This window comes from Penicillium expansum (assembly GCF_000769745.1).
Source record: "Penicillium expansum strain MD-8 chromosome Unknown contig108, whole genome shotgun sequence".
NCBI lineage: Eukaryota > Fungi > Ascomycota > Eurotiomycetes > Eurotiales > Aspergillaceae > Penicillium > Penicillium expansum.
The window spans coordinates 138,262-156,063 of record NW_015971236.1 but is presented as its reverse complement, the minus strand read 5'-3'; the positions used below and the strand labels follow the sequence as shown (position 1 = coordinate 156,063).

At 46.6% G+C, this 17,802-nt stretch overlaps 8 protein-coding genes across 8 annotated transcripts; 4 read left to right on the top strand and 4 right to left on the bottom strand.

Moving 5' to 3' along the window:
• Positions 1-892: 892 nt before the first annotated feature.
• PEX2_036130 (putative respiratory complex assembly protein Rmp1) lies at positions 893-3,172 on the bottom strand (the record flags this gene model as incomplete). Its single annotated transcript, XM_016740888.1, has 1 exon — positions 893-3,172. The coding sequence occupies one exon, from the start codon at positions 3,170-3,172 to the stop codon at positions 893-895; it is 2,280 nt and encodes a 759-aa protein (XP_016601180.1).
• A 293-nt stretch (positions 3,173-3,465) lies between these two features.
• PEX2_036120 (N-terminal C2 domain-containing protein) lies at positions 3,466-4,733 on the bottom strand (the record flags this gene model as incomplete). The annotated part of the gene is made up of 5 exons (XM_016740887.1): positions 3,466-4,048; positions 4,106-4,518; positions 4,574-4,597; positions 4,653-4,669; positions 4,721-4,733. The coding sequence occupies 5 exons, from the start codon at positions 4,731-4,733 to the stop codon at positions 3,466-3,468; spliced, it is 1,050 nt and encodes a 349-aa protein (XP_016601179.1).
• Positions 4,734-5,084: 351 nt separating this feature from the next.
• On the top strand, positions 5,085-5,495 carry PEX2_036110 (uncharacterized protein; the record flags this gene model as incomplete). The annotated part of the gene is made up of 1 exon (XM_016740886.1): positions 5,085-5,495. The coding sequence occupies one exon, from the start codon at positions 5,085-5,087 to the stop codon at positions 5,493-5,495; it is 411 nt and encodes a 136-aa protein (XP_016601178.1).
• A 912-nt stretch (positions 5,496-6,407) lies between these two features.
• On the bottom strand, positions 6,408-7,857 carry PEX2_036100 (uncharacterized protein; the record flags this gene model as incomplete). Its single annotated transcript, XM_016740885.1, has 4 exons — positions 6,408-6,621; positions 6,665-7,019; positions 7,734-7,740; positions 7,855-7,857. 4 exons carry the CDS (start codon positions 7,855-7,857, stop codon positions 6,408-6,410), a joined length of 579 nt encoding a protein of 192 aa, XP_016601177.1.
• A 2,756-nt stretch (positions 7,858-10,613) lies between these two features.
• Positions 10,614-11,675, top strand: PEX2_036090 (uncharacterized protein; the record flags this gene model as incomplete). The annotated part of the gene is made up of 1 exon (XM_016740884.1): positions 10,614-11,675. One exon carries the CDS (start codon positions 10,614-10,616, stop codon positions 11,673-11,675), a length of 1,062 nt encoding a protein of 353 aa, XP_016601176.1.
• A 1,898-nt stretch (positions 11,676-13,573) lies between these two features.
• PEX2_036080 (uncharacterized protein) lies at positions 13,574-15,745 on the top strand (the record flags this gene model as incomplete). Its single annotated transcript, XM_016740883.1, has 1 exon — positions 13,574-15,745. The coding sequence occupies one exon, from the start codon at positions 13,574-13,576 to the stop codon at positions 15,743-15,745; it is 2,172 nt and encodes a 723-aa protein (XP_016601175.1).
• A 750-nt stretch (positions 15,746-16,495) lies between these two features.
• Positions 16,496-16,825, bottom strand: PEX2_036070 (splicing factor 3B subunit 5 family protein; the record flags this gene model as incomplete). The annotated part of the gene is made up of 2 exons (XM_016740882.1): positions 16,496-16,507; positions 16,583-16,825. 2 exons carry the CDS (start codon positions 16,823-16,825, stop codon positions 16,496-16,498), a joined length of 255 nt encoding a protein of 84 aa, XP_016601174.1.
• A 201-nt stretch (positions 16,826-17,026) lies between these two features.
• On the top strand, positions 17,027-17,396 carry PEX2_036060 (uncharacterized protein; the record flags this gene model as incomplete). The annotated part of the gene is made up of 2 exons (XM_016740881.1): positions 17,027-17,180; positions 17,350-17,396. 2 exons carry the CDS (start codon positions 17,027-17,029, stop codon positions 17,394-17,396), a joined length of 201 nt encoding a protein of 66 aa, XP_016601173.1.
• Positions 17,397-17,802: the final 406 nt, after the last annotated feature.

Here is a 17,802-nt window from a genome sequence, read left to right as displayed (position 1 = left end):
ACTTTGAATTTTCACAAAGAACAAGTCGGAGATGTACAGGATTTGATTAACTAAACAATTAAAGTATTAAGTATGAAGGTATTAACTACTTAATCAACGGGCTCTTTAAATCGCAAGCCCATAAAGAGACACTTGGAACCCGGGTCAACCTAGGATAATGGTTTTAATTAATATGCGCGTTGTGTAGAAAGGTAATTGCCGGAGGAGAGGAAGGAAGAAGAAACTGAACTATAATCTCCAAGGAAAAGGCTACACTATCTATAGCTAGGGGAGGCATAAGAAACACTACATATGATTTTTGCCTCTATAAGCTACTTTATTCTTTCATCCATAAGCAACTCTTCACTTCCTGTTCAAAGCTACGTACCTTGAGCTTCCTTCATCTAGTGGGTATTAGTTTGGCAAATCTCCTCCAGCAAGATCTTCTCTACAACTACTTGGTCAACACCAAGATGCCACTTTATCCAGATAATCGAGTGTCTCATAATTGTGACACAATCGATTTCAATCGAATCACTTGTCCGCAATATCTCTGCAAATATTGCTATGGTCCTAACCACCCCGTCGTCAAATGCTTAACAGCCCGACCTTATGAAAACTGTGATAGCAAAGGCCCTCTTAAACCAAAAATGCAAAGAGGATTTGTAGGTCGAACTTGGGACTCTCTAGATTGCGGCGGACTGGCTGTGAATTATAATTTCTCGGTAATTGTTTCTATTCAGGGAGATTTTCGACTAGCTAGATTAAAAGCCAAAACAAAATCCGTGTCTAAAACAGGTAAATATCTTACATAATATACAGTAAATAACTGGGCAGACCCAAGACGCCGCCATCCCATATGATGGCCGTTGATGCACGCTGTACAAATTCAAACAAAAAGTGACCTATGCTATTAATCCACATATCTTTTGCCGTGGATTTTGAATGCCATGTCACATGCTGTGTTGTAGAACGAGTGGAACTCATGATCAAGCTGCTCGGATTGGTCATTTTCTGCGGCTGAGTCAATCTGGGGAATCTCCATGCCCAGAGAGACCTCATTTGTCCGAGAAGCAAGGAGCGAACCGCTTTCGTAATACCGGTAGTCAAGTTGTCGCCCATTAAAGCTGTACTTTTGGACAACGGCACCTCGAATGTTGCTGAGTGGTGGGAACATGTATTCGACAGTGACGCTGTTCTCTGCCATTGATTCATCCAGCTTTTTGGATTCAACTTTGTGCGAGGCAGGTTGCTGAACAAGATCACAGGGAATGGTGATGTTGCAAAATACAGGAAGTGGAAGAGAACCTTGCGAAGCCTCGCCGTTGACGATTGAGTCCTGGAGGGATGTTTTGATGCTTTGCAGCATTGCTTCGATCTGTGGCGAAAAAGGCTCAGGGAAGAGGTGTTCAGAAGAGTTTTGCGGGAGTTCTGAGTCGGAAGTTGGCTTATACAGGAGGTCTTGGGAAACAGTTCGTGTGAAACGTAGGTCTAGACCATTTTCCGGAAGCAGATAGTCAACGCTGTTTGTGGTGCGGATAGCCTTGACGCTATGGACGTCCACGCCATCCAAGTTTGAGTTCATGGCTACCTCAATTTCGAGTGCCGGCGGGGATCCTGTGTTGGAAGTTGGACACAACCGAAGTCGATAGAGCTGTGCCCCGTTCTTTGGGCGAATAGGCATGAGTGAGTTGATGAAACGCGACACCAAAGGTATATCGTTTGTGAAAGCCCGTGGAAGGGACAGTCTCCCTAATTGTGCCGGACTGATGGCTGTGTCATTGAAAGAGGGCTTTTGCATAAAAAGGCATTTCCCAACCACGGCTGTTACAGATTCATGCAAACCGGTCACCAACCCGGCTTTCGGGGTAGTAACTCGGAGAAGCTTCAATAGTTCATCTGAGAGTCGTGTTTGATGTTTATCGAAGAAAGGAGTTTCAAGGTTTTCTGCTTCCGCATTTTGAGCGGAAGACATTGCCCACCGGAACCACGAATTTTGCTGCTCAAACCACGAAGCATGAGCTTCTGGTTTGTAGCTATAAGCACTGGCGAGTTCTGAAGCAGGTAAATAGGTTGAGAATGGTGTCAATGGAGATGTGGTGTTGGACAAGGCCAAATTTAAGGTCCTCCGTGCATTATCTGCTCCCAACTTATTTTCGGCAAGATAGAGAATCTTTTGTGGTGGCCTGTGTGCTTTGTGTTCCACAAATACCCCGTGTGTGCTGTTGACCCATTCCAAAAAGTCAGGGGTAAACACTTGACTGTTCGCATCTCCGTGGATATATGAATTGATTCCAACATCATCCTCACGGATTCTGCCAGTGGCATCAATGATAATCTCATGAACAGACTCACAATCATTTCGCTTGCCAGTAAGTGATACCAGGCCGGCAGATTGTGTGACATCAATACCACAGCCATGGAGACTAGCTAGCTCGTGGAAAGAGAAATGCTCGGCATGGAGAAGTAAGGATATGGACTGAGCTGGTATGCGAAATTCTAACTGGCCACGCTCGCCATCAGCCACCAGCTGCCAACAATCCCGAACGATTGTCTCTGCAGCCTGGGATTTTCCCCTGAAGCGCTTGGTCTTTCCGAATAATTTGTCCTGCGATTTGGAGCTACTCGACCCCCATGTCCAACCTTGCTCTTCCACCACAGAACTGCGGTTGTACTCTGAGATGAAGTCCGACAATTGCTTGTATGTGAAAGAGGAAGCCAATTTTGACCACAATGCCTTGAGATCGGCAGCAGGCAAGATCTGTCCCAGTTGATATGATCCACGAACTTCATCAATTCTTTCCTGGACCGACTTATCGCTGGGTGGTGAGTTCTCGTCATTAAGTTCATCCAACATAGCGCTGATTGTGCCGCCCGATTCATTTTCGGGGTTTTTGTTGCGATTGCGATTCAACATTCGGCGGCGACGTGAAGGTACAACAACGATTTGTCCTGGCTTTCCGAGCGTGTTCACATCCAACGTAAATCTGCCTGCTTCATGTTTTCCATTATCTTTCGGTTCGCGGGTTCGTTCGGAATTGGGTCCATCGAAAGCTTCGCGGTCATGATCACGACTCCAGTTACTCTGGTATCGGGGGAGAACGACGTGTGGGTATGACAATAGTGATCTCCGATATGAAAACGACTGGAAGCTCAGAAGCCCCAGCTTGTTCCCTGCGGGGCGTCGAAGCATGACAGAACAGTAGGTCTATTGCAAACGTGGAGAAGGCAAATTATCCTGCGATCGCTTTTCTCCGGTGATAATCGGGGCGCTAGGCTGCGATAAGAAATCAAGTTATGCCTCAGGCAGAAACTCACAGTCACAAAATCTACAGTGTACGATATACAAAACTCTTGAATAAATTCTTTGGTTATGTAGAACAAAGCTCTCTCAAACATCTCTCTCAGTTTTAGGTGAAAAGATTTGTTTAAATGTAGGGAATTCAAGCCATATACTAATAAATAGCGCAGAAACGTATATAGAATTCATTCTTTTGGTACAATCTCCCAGCTGCGCAAGTCTTCTCTCACATCGAACTCGGAAAGTTCGTTATTTGCGTCTGGCGCCTTCCATACTCGGCCCTTGACCCCTTCATACAGCTGTTGCTCAATGCTTCCACTTTTTTTCTGATGCCCAAGTGCAACAAGCGAGTCTGGAGTCTTACTGCTATTGTGTGAGCGATTGCTGGAGGTACTTTTGGGACGCCGTTCGAAACTGGGTGACAGCTTTTTCCCGGAGCGGCTTTGTCTTGGGGCTGTCTCTGCACTCAATAGAGCATCTCGGTGATCACCCGCTGAGATGCCAGCGTTGGCATTGTGTGCATCGTTGTTCCAGCCAGAACTTCCAGCAAACAACTCTTCAACCAACTGATCAGCAGGCAGATCACAGGCTCTAGAGGACCAGGACGCTGCTAAAGTGCGTCGATACATGTCTTGCATATCTGCAATCTCCCGGCTCTTGGTGTCAATAGACGGCAGGTGGCCAAATTCATCGGCATTGACCGGCATTTCGGAGGATTGGACAACTCCGGCGATTCCTCCAAAGACGGTGGCAGATTTCAGGTGTGGTCTTTTATCATCAGTATTGAGAGTGAGGATCAGAAATATTTTTTGGGGGTTCGCTTACGTCGTGAAGTTGCGGTCTCCTTCTAGCTGACGCATCGCGATCCCGATCTTGACAGTACTATTCACTTTACTTTCATGCATCAGGTATCGCCGAATAATCCCTTCGTCTTCGTCGGATTTGTCCACGTATTCGGCAAGATTAAGTTTGATTTTGCCCAGCACGCCCTTTTCGGACATAGGCGACGAGGTGTACTCTTGTATGACTTCAAAGTTGAGTTCACACTCCTGCAGAATTGATGTCCTATCAATTGTGAGCCTCACTTGAAGGCATTTTTCATAACCCCAGTAAGCGCGGTGATCTGATAGGATTGCTTTCTCTGTGTGGCCTTGGTGTTCAGCGGAGCTTGACGATGGCAATCGCCATCGCACAAAAGCGACGCTGTTTCCCAAGGGAACATTATTGATATCAATAATCTTTTGATGGTCAGAAATCTTGACAGCATTCCAATGGTCGATATATAATACATACCCTTAAAACGAGCTCGAACCTAGGCTGTAACAGAAGTCAGTTACATATTTACTTCACTTAAGCTTATCAAGTAACTTACTCGCCTATTTTTGGGGACTATAATTAGTGTGTTAGCTTACATCAATCAACAAGCGTAGAGGAACATACCAAATGCCTGCATGTTAGCGGTCACGTCACCGGCTCAAGCTTGTGGGAACTTAGATGCTACAGGCACATCAACTGGTCCGCTCAGGACCGGCCTCGAGGAAGTATCTCGATCTGGAGCTGAGAAGAAACCCAACTAGCATGAATATCAATGTCAAGCAGTGATAGAGTGGTCAATTTAGGAGTCCTCCCCGCATACGTCGCGGACACCCTAAGCGGTGAAGTGTGACAAAGTGGCAGAATCAATAACCAGACTCCCCGACGGCAGTCCTCCCTCATCTTACCTCTTTTTCGAAAAGCCCATACGGTCAATACTTGTTGCTTGTGAAATACTACCACTTTTTAACCTTGTTCTCGCTCCACGACCATGGTGAAACCCGAACCTACCCCTCCAGCTTCATCTCCCCCGGCCGAAGCCGCGGCCGTTCCTTTGGATTCAACAACCCGCGTCATCCCAATTCACCCCGATCTCGCCGAGATAAAAGTTCCAGATGGGCCACTACCATCATATTGCTATCATCCAGTAACATGCCAACCAATCATACCTCGAGATTACCAAACTGAGCTTAAGCAACTGGAAGAACAATACAAATCACGCGAGGCGGCGCTCCATGCGCAGGAACAAATTTCCAAAGAAGTGAAAGAGAAAATTGAGGTTGCTAAACGGAAACGAGAAGAGGTTCAAAAATCCATGGACAAGAAGGTCAAGGAACGCGACACCGAAATGAAGGTCGTGTCCAAGTTTCAAGATACTAAGGCGTCGGACATTCCGTCTTGAGGGAGGCGATAGCAGCATTCCTTCTAAACCATTCAGACCACGAAGGAGAAACTAGAGCTTTCTTCATAATCTTGTCGCTTTTTCTGGTGGACAAACTGCCGTTCACAAAAGAGACTCCATTCGTTCTCAGCCACGCTCGAAAGAACTATTCATCAATGATTCTAGGGAAGGCAAGTTTTTCGTCACTCATCATGGATTACATCCTTGCCAACATACCTCAGGAGAATAACATGCCTTTCGGTTACGAATGTGAGGAAATGGGCAATCTAAGGAACCTTCTCGCCTATGTCTACCTGTGTGAGAGTTCGCTTGAACACTATGCCAATTGGCTCTCTTATCCAATTGCAACATCTTGAAGCGAACATCACTTGCCTTTTTGGGAATTTTCAGGACTGGATCAACAACGATAAAACCCTCGCGAACAACACCAAACTTATGGAAGTCAACGAGCTATTATCACGTGTCAAATAATTCTCATCTACATGGCGACACATCCAACTCAAATCCTCGGAACTTTCAAATACCATCAATCAACATGTTTTGTCGTTCGATTATATCGTATTAAAGATACCTATATATAACATTAATCATCATGAGTCACCATGGATGCTTCGTTGCCAAAGAAATTAGAGAGAAAGAAAATATCCAAAACACGTTACAACGACCCGAGCAGCTTCATGACAAGTGGAAGGATCTAATCAGAGTCAGCAACACATCCCATTGGTTAGAAATGGGGAATGAGAACATGAATCTGCGGCATCGCCGATCAGAGTTTGTGTCTCGTGGACGAACTTGGTGTGAGCAAATCGCTGGCACTAAAAAGCAGACCACCAATCTTTTTGACTGAATCTGTGATGAGGAGATTGTCCGCATTGTCTAGTAAACCATTGGTCTCCTTAACGGCATCTTCCATCAAGCGGTTGTTGGCGTTGGAGAGCAGAGAGGGACGAGACGCGCGAGGGTTTTTGGGATCAAGTACTTCGAAACGCTGCCAATCAGGCCTTGGGTCTCGTTCACGAAGCTAGGCGTCAAGAGGCTGCTGGCACTGATGACGAGACCACCGATCTCCTTGGCAGAATCGGTGGACAGGAGGCTATTGGCAATTTTTGAGAAGGCCACTGATTGCCTTGATTGTTGCAGGCGTCAGGAGAGTGTTGGCATTGACTAACAGGCCACTAATCTCCTTAACAGTTAAGGGAGTCTGGAGTTTGTTAGCGTTGCCAAGGGCGCTATGGATCTCCTCAAATAGCTCAGGTGTGATATTAGGACCAATAGCGCTGATAAGACTCTTGGTCTCTTTGATAAAGCCGACGGTCAGTAGACCACCGGCATTAATTAGCAGGCTGCTGATCCCCTTTACAGACGAAGGGGTTAGAAGGTCGCTGGTGTTACTCAGAAGGCTGTTGATCTCCTTGAACAGGTCGGGCGTGAGGACAGGGGACACGGTGTTGATGAGCTCCTTAGTTCTCCTTCCAAATTTGACGATCAGGAGGTGATTTGCGTTGCCAAGCAGACATGTTTTCTCTTGAACAATCCAGGAGTGATCACAGGACCAACGATTTTGGTCAAACTCTTTGTCTCATTGACGAACTCGGCTGTCAAGAGGTCGCTGGCGTTGTCAAACAGTCCAAATACCTTTGTGACCACGCTCTTGGTGAGCAGACCGGAGACAGAACCAAGCAGGCTCTTAGTATTCTGTATGGTGTCTCGCCATGTTTTTCTTATTTTTTAAAGAGACTTCCTCGCACAGTGCCCGATCACCTTATGCTCCCTACGCTAAAAATGAAAGCCCCCGAAGTCATTCTATGCGGTATGCTCCGTTCCTGCACTAGTGTATTGCCACATATCTTGTGCTTCATCGTGGGAATATGTTACAACGCGCCTGCTCTGTAATGCAATAACCTAGCAATGACTGAGAAGAGCCGTGGGGATATGGAACTAAGACATTATACAAGTTTTGGATGAAGCCCCGCCCCACGAGCTCATACTCCACAGCTTGCCTTATCCACTATTGGTAGGTTGCAAATTTGTTGCTCGAAGCGGGTGTCATCTTGTTGAACTACTAGCACCAGCTGAGCCTAGTCTTCTAACAAGAGATATACGCATTATCTCATGAACACAGCTAGAGGTGTGGCTATTGACGAGGTGATATGCGCGGCTATTGAGGCGAACAAGATATAACAAGCAGGAGTAAACTGTTTTTTTAACCGAGGGAGACGACCATATTCTATTAAATACCAACCCCCTGATAGCAAATTAGCAGTTCTCATAGGTATCAGTGCGTCAATAAACGCAGCTTGTGTCGGAAAGAGGGTCATTGAGCTAGTTTATCATTGAGCTAACGACAAGTCATACTTACCATTGAGATACTATGGAAGAGGCTTGAAATTTATATTTGTTAATGTAACAAATTTAGTGGTGAGTTGTCGCAGAAGTTGAATTCTTTAGAGCTATAAGAGTCAGCTATATAATCCAAACTTATAAAGCTGCATTTGCATACAAAGTACATATTATGCACAGGCTTCTCCTAAAATAGTAGTTGTAGCTCTTCCTTCCTCGCGTCTCTGTTTGCTAGTCAGCAACGCAAGTCAAGTTTGATTAACTAAATGGGAGATAACATGTAAGGATTCTAATATCTTCATGAAGCGAAAAACAACATGATGCTAATAATAATGATATCATTATTATACTCAAATACTTTCCGACCAGATTCGTTCGTAGGGTGCATTGTTTCTAAAGCTACTAACGAGCATAAAATCGATCGGAGATTTTCAACACGGCGAACCGCCTTGCTCAGAGGTTTACATACCACCCGGCAATTATGTGTATGCCTTATAAGAACGAATCAAAGTTATTCATGTCTTTTGCAATATGAGCAATAATTTATGAGTCACGAGTTTCATGATGAAGTGGTTTGATATGTGCCTACATGAGACTCGGAGCCCGCTGCTGTACCACTCATGCATGAATGAACCCCTTGGATATGTTCTTAGCACAAGTCACAGTGAAGTAGCCGCTTAGTATATCTCAAAAGCAATCATTCATTCTGGGTTCACCTAGGAGTTTGATTAACAGACGGTACTTCGTATACCGTGCAATATTAGGGCATTGTCTGGCTTCGTTTCAAATCGAACATCACCGGCACACATATGAGTCATAACCGATGCAGTCTACAAAATGCAATTCATTTCAATATACCGCTCCATTCATGGTGGGGTGATGTCACTATTCCAACTTGATGGCAGCCTGACAATCATGAAACTAGGCTTGATACGGCCCGACAGAGCTGAGTTTCAGTACCCGCCTGACTGTAGATGTGGTTAAGATCTGCCTGAAGTTCCAGCTCCCGAAGCTTGCCAACTTATATCTCTTCTCCAACCGGTTTTCGGTAAAACAAGTGAAGTGAACATAGTAAAGCAAGAAACTATACTCCGTAGTGACTAGGGCTTTGCATATTTACATGTGGAGCCGGAGACATCCGCCACAACGTGGCGAGTAATGTGCACCGCCTCATATCTATTTTAGGAAAAAGCAACTAACTCGGTCGCATATTTTTCCCAACGTTATGTGCCCACTCTACTTGATAGCTACACAATGACAATGACGAAACCTCATCCGACTCAAAGCGAGCCCCCACCCCATACTCCGTACACCCACACAAGACCATGTGACCGAACTCATATGCAGCAGGGATTCCATTTTAGGGAAGAAGCAGGAGGCAGAGGGCGCCTGCAGAGTACAAGAGTAAGATGAGATCATTGAAAAACTTGAATCATGTGGACAAGGCAACAATAAGAAACGGTATTTCAGTACACAAGGGCTAGTGGCGCCGTCCCAAAGTCTGGCAATGGAGGCTCAGCCCAATGGCAGATCGTAACAGGGATCTCAGCTTTCTGTGCACCGGCCGGACTCGGTTGGTCTCAGCGAATCCCAGCCCTGAAGTGACTCAAGACGGGCGCTGCCCCACGCTTGCTCGACCCTCCATCAGCTGAGGTCTACGACTCTGTATCGTCTTAGCGGCACTCGATAGGTCCAAAAAATACATTGATATGGTTGTTATGGCTGTTATGGATGTGTTTCGTGTAATAATATTGATACTGTAAACCTTGGGAATATTAATTCATCTTTTTTTTTTTGGTTAATATCCAGTTGGATATTGAAGCACAACAGTACATTGAAACACCTTGGAAATAGGATCGAAACTAAGCCTTGGCTTGCAGGCTGCAGCCAAATTTAATTAGAGTCTTAACCCAAAAGCATGGGGAGACTCTAGTGTTGAGGATCCAGTATCTCTTGACGATGTGTAGATCTTGGCGCACACTGAAATATGCACATCGCCCAGCTGAGAAATGTATTATTTAAGTCCCCGCTAATTGTAGATAGTAAATTTGGTCGCTCTAGATGATCTATGGAGACTCGGAGGATTTCTCAATTTTCTGTTTAAGCCGTTTCATGGATCGTTGGGGCTTAGCTGTTGCAGTTTAGGGCATCATGCAGCTGTTCTGGCCAAATGGACGTGCAACGAGTGTGTGAGAGGCACTGTGCGAGTGAACCCGTCAAATCTGATGAAACGTTTGGATCTCATGCATTTTTAACCGTTTCAAGTATTCAAGTATTATCGCCACTGAGTCTTCAGGTTGCAGATCGGGGAGTCCGAAATGTGTGGCCACTGTACGGAGTAGATGTACATTGACTCCATCGGCCTGCATACCAAAAAAATAATACGGTAGAAAACATGAATTCTGTGTTTTCTAGGTTTTCTATGTTTTCTTCTAATAATATAGGGGAAATAGAAATAATCCAAAATTAACGTATTATTGTGGCCATTAAATCTCCACTTATTGATAGTTCCCCTCTTATTCTTCTTCTTGACCTCTTTTCCTTCTATAACCACACTGACTTTCATGTCATCTCCTTTCTTTTATATTCTAATTTCTGTTCTTTTTGCGCATTCGCCCGCACTTTAATACTGGATTATACGACATATCAACACAATCTCCATATCCAAAATCATTTTGTGTGGGCGAATGTCGCCTTTATGATTTATGTTCTCGATTCTACATTCTTTTATATCAGCTATACCAACGCCGGACGTATCACCTTTCGCACAGTGTCATAATGCCAACAGTCTTACTCCCATCTTCGGCCGCTGCTTTTGCGCCGCGATCATCCCCGAATGTCGTGTTGAACACCAAGGTTGAGCCTTGGTTGACAGCCACCCTAAAGCGAGTTAACCGAGTCAAGCGTCCTTTGAACAATGTCACCCAGCATACCCGGTGTCTGACAGAAACACTTTCATCGAAGAATGCCATCTGGACCCTGTGTTCAATGATGTTCACCAAAGCCCCCCAAACAGAGTTAGAGAAGAACGAGAATCATCTCTGGGAAGCCCTGCACAACCACCAAATGATACACATGGAGGCCTACGTTGTACACGTCGACATGGTCTCCCGTAACGAGGTGGCCTTCAAGTTGACTCCGGAAACCATCGAATCCCTAGTTGATTTCCACAAGGAGGTCTACTCAGTGGATGCTGCCGCCAATACATACAACTGGTCGGGAAAGCACGGTGAGCTGAAGAGATTACAGGAGGAGTTTGTCCAAGCCGCCAACAAATTCGTCTACCGCGCCAATGCCCAGGCACTTGAGGGACTAGAAGAAGACGGCGCCGGAGAGCTACTGAGTGGTCGCAGCGAAGAAGCAAAGGCAGCCATCGGCAAGCTCTTTGTCCCACTGGTTGCCCCTTCACCACCAGTGGTGGATGTCATGCGCCCAATGCCTATTCTGCCTAGTTCGACAGGCCCAGAAAACTGGTGGCAGAACCCGGTACCCCAGCCAGCGCCACTCGAGTCGTGGAAAGTACTGTCGCCCAGCCCCAACCCGGCCACCACGGGTGATTCTAATCCGAATCTTTGGGCTAGTTTCAGTGATGCCCAACTTGCATCGCCGACCCCATCTTACAGCCAACCCTTTACACCCTCGCCGTTCCAGACCTACGACTGCCTGCCGACCTGCATGCCGACGACATCGGCTGCTATCAGTCCGCTCCCGTTGCCGACCATGTTCCCAAGTATGTTCCCCAGCATGCTTGTACAGCCCTGCAGCACGGCTGTCAACATGGGTATGGGGGGCTTTAGCTGGGGTGACTTTGCTCCGCTGCCGTATGGCACGATCGCGTAGCTCGGCCCTCCTGAGTAGACTCGGTGATGTCGACCACTCCAAGTCCAGGCTCCTCCAATTCGTTCAATGTGGGGTTAAGAAACGTAGATCGTTTCTTAAAGCTATATACGCGCGCATTTCTTTCGGTTTCTTCACGACTCCCCCTCTCCTCTCTCTCTCCTCCCTACCGGGAACCCGATTCCAAGCAACGACAATTCGCATTCTTGACGGCGTTCTCTTCGATTTGACACTGTGCATCTGTGATACTCCCTCCTGCCTTTTGCATGATAATCAGAATTATCTTTTTCTGCGCTTGTTTTGATAGTTTGATGTTTGATTCCAGCGTCAGCGATGTTTTATTTTTTATTTTTTCCTTTATTTTTTTTTCATTTTTGTTTGCATCAAGAAGCGGCGGGACGGCTCTCTGTTATGTTTCGTTTCTTTTGTCCCGCATATATGTCATGAAGACTGGTCTGCCTCGCGGCATGTGGAGGATATGAATTTGGACATGAATTGTCCAACGTTATGTTTTCGATTCTTCCGTCGCAGCTTGATGGAAAGGGAAGGAAGCAAGATTGGGTTACTCGACTGGACTGGGTTCAGCGCGTACTTTCGTTTTCTTGCCTTTCTTACAAGGTCTGTCCTTCTGGTACTGGCTACCGGACTGGCCAGTTCTCTTTATCGGAGAATTGGAGGATAGGTTTATGCGATGGCGTCAGCTTCTTCCTTGCATCTGTGATGCTTGGTTGGAGCACGCATCTTTAGTCACCTTTGGTTCGAGGAGGTGAATATCAGCAACACGAGTGTGAGAGAAGATTGCCTTCAGCCCTCGTCAGACTCGAGTACATCCGCCTGTGGCAGATACCGAGCGCAAAGGGCGATGCACTGGATTTCCTCCTTCGGTCTGTGACCTGGGGATCTTCACATCCCGCCCTAAGCGACGAGATCTAAGTGGCAGTCATTTCCATACTCTGCGCTACGAATTCCTCACCTCCAATGGCTATAGTCGGCAATGATAGATTCATCTCCTATCGTCCAGGCTGGGTTTTATAAATTCCTGGGCAAGCTTGGTCTGTCGGTGGGCTCTTTCACCGGATGGAAGAGCCCCTCATTCTTTATCCCGACGACAAGAATCAGATGCTCGATCTGATAGTTACTTTCCTTTATGGTCTATCTCATCGGGGGGCTGGTCCCTTGCACTGGCTGCTTCTTTTCTCTTGGTTTACGTTGATCCGTCAACAGCTCTGTTGAAATGTATGTATCTCTTTAGCTTATGTAGTTTTAAAAAGTGCATACACAATTTCTTCCTCTCGCTTTGTACCTATAACTAGATATTCGTCATACGGAGAAAGTACAGTATGAGATATGGTAGCGAGAATTCAAGATATGCAAACCCATTAATAGTAATAGTAAACTAAATATAAATCCATCAAGATCATTTCAAGGCAACCCCATAACTACAAGATGGATTGTCGGGTATATTACCCCATTGTATGACGTCAGCTGCCAAGACCCCGCAGGTAACATCAAGCTGTTCATCGAGACCCGCTATTATTCACAGTCACTCCCTTAACACATTTACTTGCATTTAGATTGCCTTCTTTCACGTGCTGCCGTCTCTTCGCATTGTGAATTCTGTTGCATTTGTCTCTTATCCGAGTTTTACCACGCTGTGCTTCATCAATTTATAAAGTTCCGCCTGAACAAGCCACCTGAGCATTCTATGAGATCGCAGTTTTCATAAATTTGATAGCCAGGTATCACCGCTTATCCCACCTCCGTTTCCTGGTTCCGGTATAACCACGAGCTGATAACCTCCGGCTACTCGAAACAACGTTACTACACTACCAACACAACTCGGGCTTTGCGGCATCACAGGATACTAGGACTTCATAATACTAAAGCCTCTTACTGCACCTATGGCTACCTTACATGAGGCCCTCCAATGCCTCAAACCAACGTCATGGGATGAAGTCCCCCAGAACCCCGACGAGCTCCGAGACTACATGCACGAGATCTTCAAAAAGAGCCGCCTGGTAGCGGAGTCACTTCCAGACCCCCCAATCTCCGATAACGATGACTACCCCGGGTTAGACAGTACGACAAATTCCTCCGCCCGACGAATTGTCCCATCATCCGTACGAGTGGGAGAAACCGATCCGGAGATTACAGACCTGCAAAAAGAATGGGGGAAGCCACTCAAGATGGGTGGACCAAGGGACAATCCATTAGACGTGACTGTGTGGAAACTTCCCGCTAATGACGGCGGGAGCTCATGGTTCGGGCGAAGGAGTGTGCATGAGGGCCTCTCATTCTCACACTGGCGGAAGAAGCTCTCAACCGAGTACGATGAAACGCTCAAAGTAAATCGCAAAAAGATTGAGAAGGGACAGACGCCTGACAAGTGCATCCGCGGGATCGGCGCTGAAGAAAAAATCGAGAACATTGAGGTCAAGGACCACGATGGTTCGATCTTGGGGGATTTAATAGTTTACCATGTCTCGGCGCAGTTTCCCAGACCTACTGCCCCCCGCGACTTTGTGCCGTTAATTATCAATTCCGATTCTGGATTGCAAGCTGGCGGAACTAAGCAGCCTGGTCGCAGCTGGATGATGATTTCTAAGCCGTGTGACCACCCCGATGTCCGGCATAAGCAGGGGTATACTCGCGGACAGTATGAGTCTATCGAGCTTATCCGGGAGATTCCTAAGAAGGGCTACAGGAGCAGCTCTTCTAGTCAGGAGAGTGAGAAGAATAGGGAATCCCCATCGTCCAGTCTGCAACGGTCTGAGGGACTACCTGAGCAGGATGGAGCTAGGGATGACGAAGACGAAGAATTGAATCCTGTTGAATGGATCATGGTCACCAGGAGTGACCCGGGCGGTAACATCCCGCGATGGATGGTGGACAAGGGAACACCACGAAGCGTGGGAATGGACGCCGCTAAATTTGTTAATTGGGCTCTTCAAGATGACAAGCCTCCCAAGCAAGAAAATGGCGCAGGTACGGAAGCTGAAGATACTTTAGCAGGCGCCAAGGCAAAATCCGGAGAGTCTGTAGATGAATACGACTCCGACCAGGCAGACGACTCGGATTCGGATTACGAATCACTCGACAGCGACGGCGAGCATTCGCATCATGGTCTAATTGCCAGTGTCACTAATTTGCTCAGTACTGGACTGGAACGGTTCGCACCACAAGTTCTAGGCTATGGCGCCCACACTACAGTATCGGGTGATCTCCCGGCCGGGGATGAGGTTTCCTACATCGATGGAGATGGCATAGCACATCTAAACCCAAAAAGCGTTCAACAAAATAAAGCAGCGTTGGACCCTGAATCTTCAAGACCACCCGAGCATGACCATTTTTCGCTCTCCTCGGCCAATTCCGAGCAAGCAGCAACTGCCATCGACGAGGCACCCAACAACATGTCACCGGAGGAACTGATCGAAATGACAAAGGATGGCAAGCCCACTTCCCACGAGAAAGAGCTTGCAAAACTAGCTATCCGCAAACGCGAAGTCGAAATCAAGCTGGACGAAATCCGCGCCGAACTCGACAAGTTTCAAATCTCATCGCAACCGCCTAGTGTCTCAGGGACCCCAGTAAAAGGCACCAGCGAGGTAGACAGCGACACCAACGGAATGCGCAAACGCGCAGCGACGAATAGGTCTTCCAGGCCTGCCAGCACTCGCGCACAGCAGAGCCAGAGTCAACCGCAGGGCGCGCTCAGCAATGAAGACCTGTCATCTTCTGCGCAGACGGCAACCCCCGACCCGCCATCACTTCTCCCCAAAGCTGCCTCTCAATTCCTCAATGGGGAATCTAAGCTGCTTAAGCAGCTACGCAAGATCGAGGCTAGCCAACTAAAGATTGCGTCGAAGATCCAAGCGAAGCAGAGAAAGGATGAGGAGCGCTCGCAGAAGTCCAAGTCCAAGAACAAGTCTGAAGTTGATAGCTTGAAGCAGGAGGTACATGATCTCAAAAAGGAAGTCAAGCAGCTTCGCTCTGAACGCAAGAAATGGGTCGATCTTGTTTCTTCGTTGCAGGCGGAGAATACAAGGTTGGCGGCGAAGTCGGAGGATGCTTAATTGGTTGGTAGACATAGCTTGTACATGCTACATGATTTGTTTTCTAGCCTCCTCTACGTGTTGATTTGTGGTTTTGATCGAGGTCTGATATACGCTATGGTTTATAACTACATACTTTGTCCTGTGTCTATTACTAAATTAATATGTATATACGGGGATTTCGATATTCGAATCTTCATGTTGCGAACATTATGACTGGATTATAATATTGCAGACCATGGCCAATCAAGTGAGATACAGCTCTGGAGCAGCTTCTCTCATGCGTTGGGCGCAGTTGACGAACTGAATGCCCATCAAGCAATACCAGGTCATTCGTCACAATGCTGGTTCCAAGATTGGGTATTTGGGAACTTGTTGATGTCATAATTTCATGTGATATGCATGGTATATCACAAATTTTCCCCCTCACTGACAAGGAATTGAAGGATTGTTGAAGACTTGGAAGCCAAAACACGGCAATCTCTAGATGATACGAAACCCAGATAGAGGGATCTATCGGCCTTGTTTCATAGAGCGGTTCGCATGTTGAGTTGGAATTGTTGCTTCGTACCGAAGAGATCGAAGGGAAATCTCGAGAAAATGGGTCTTTGGTGGTTTCGAACCCGTACACAGAGGGTATTATCTCATGCCAGCAAGGTTGCTGAGCTGGACTAGTGGTCGGAGGATCGGAGGATCTGCCTTCCTGTATGGAAAGCCAAGGACGCGACAAGGGGTATCAAGGAAGACAAGAATAAGCCACACTGGGTAGTTTTACTCCTGCGTCTGAATCGTTGGAGAGCACATGTTAGCTAACCCATCATTGTCTCATGTTTCACAACTCTTCAAGACATCACATACCTCTGGCGGATTACCAGCGCCTCTGACCATTTTCTCCAGCATCATTGCGCGCACTTTCTCCTTTGGTTCGCCCATGCCAACAGCCATGTAGGACAGCAGGGGAGGGTGACCGACGTAGGAGGAGTAGGTGTCGCGGAGGATGTTGGACGTCCATTCATACTTGGTGGTATCGGCGTGTCCGGTACCGATGTAACGGGCCTGGAGAGCCTCGAGATTCTGGATGGTGCGGAGCTTGTCAGCCATGGTGGATAGTACAGATGTTGATGTTGGATTAAGAAGGATGGCGGGAAGCTTGAAAGAAGAAAGAGAATATTGACGCCTCAGGCATAAATTACCTGGTTTCACGTGATCGTATGGACATCTTAGATTCTTCGATCCTGTCTTTGCCTTTAATAAAGCATTTGTTTGTTTAAGGAATTGTCGTTCTGACTATGATCATATCCAATGTCTGCTGATTTATCTGATTTCTCATTATCATCCCGGATAGCATCGCTGGTTCATGCACATTTCGATGCTCTGCCAACGCGCAGTAAACCAACCATATTTCCGGATGGGTCAAGGGAATGGATTCCAATGACCGGTATTGTAGCGGTCAAAGGTATGTTTTATTGTTAATATCAGCGAGTTGTTATCCCTCGTCCTTGTCCATGTATGTACAGTGAAGCGGATCGGTCCATTCTTTGCTTTTTACTTCGCCGCACACGTCTTTCTTTTGATTTGATGTCAGTTGATCTTCTATATTAATATTTTTGACTCTTTGCTTATAGGAGAAAACACACCTTCGGAAAGTCTGACCTGCATATCTGTCACGTAAGTTATGAATTTCCCATTTGCAAATCTGACCAAGTCATATGCAAGCGACTTATATTCAAAAAAGCTGATATTTATGTAGGAGTGGCGCAAAATGCTTGTCTGCATCTCATATCCCACGCTGCAGGGGTCTTGTACTACATGACTGTCATGCCGAGATATTGGCCATCCGAGCATTCAATTATTGGCTTCTGACAGAATGCAACAGTGTCCTATCCCGGGAAAAGCAATTACCGAATGGCCATGATACTTCTACCCCCGATAGTCAAAAAGTATCGGATTCTCCATTCATACAAAGGAGAAATATTGAAGAGGATCAAGATAGTATCGGTACACTACGCACAGAATGGCCGCCTTTTGAGATTCGGCCAGATATCAATATTTACATGTATTGTACATGTGCTCCTTGC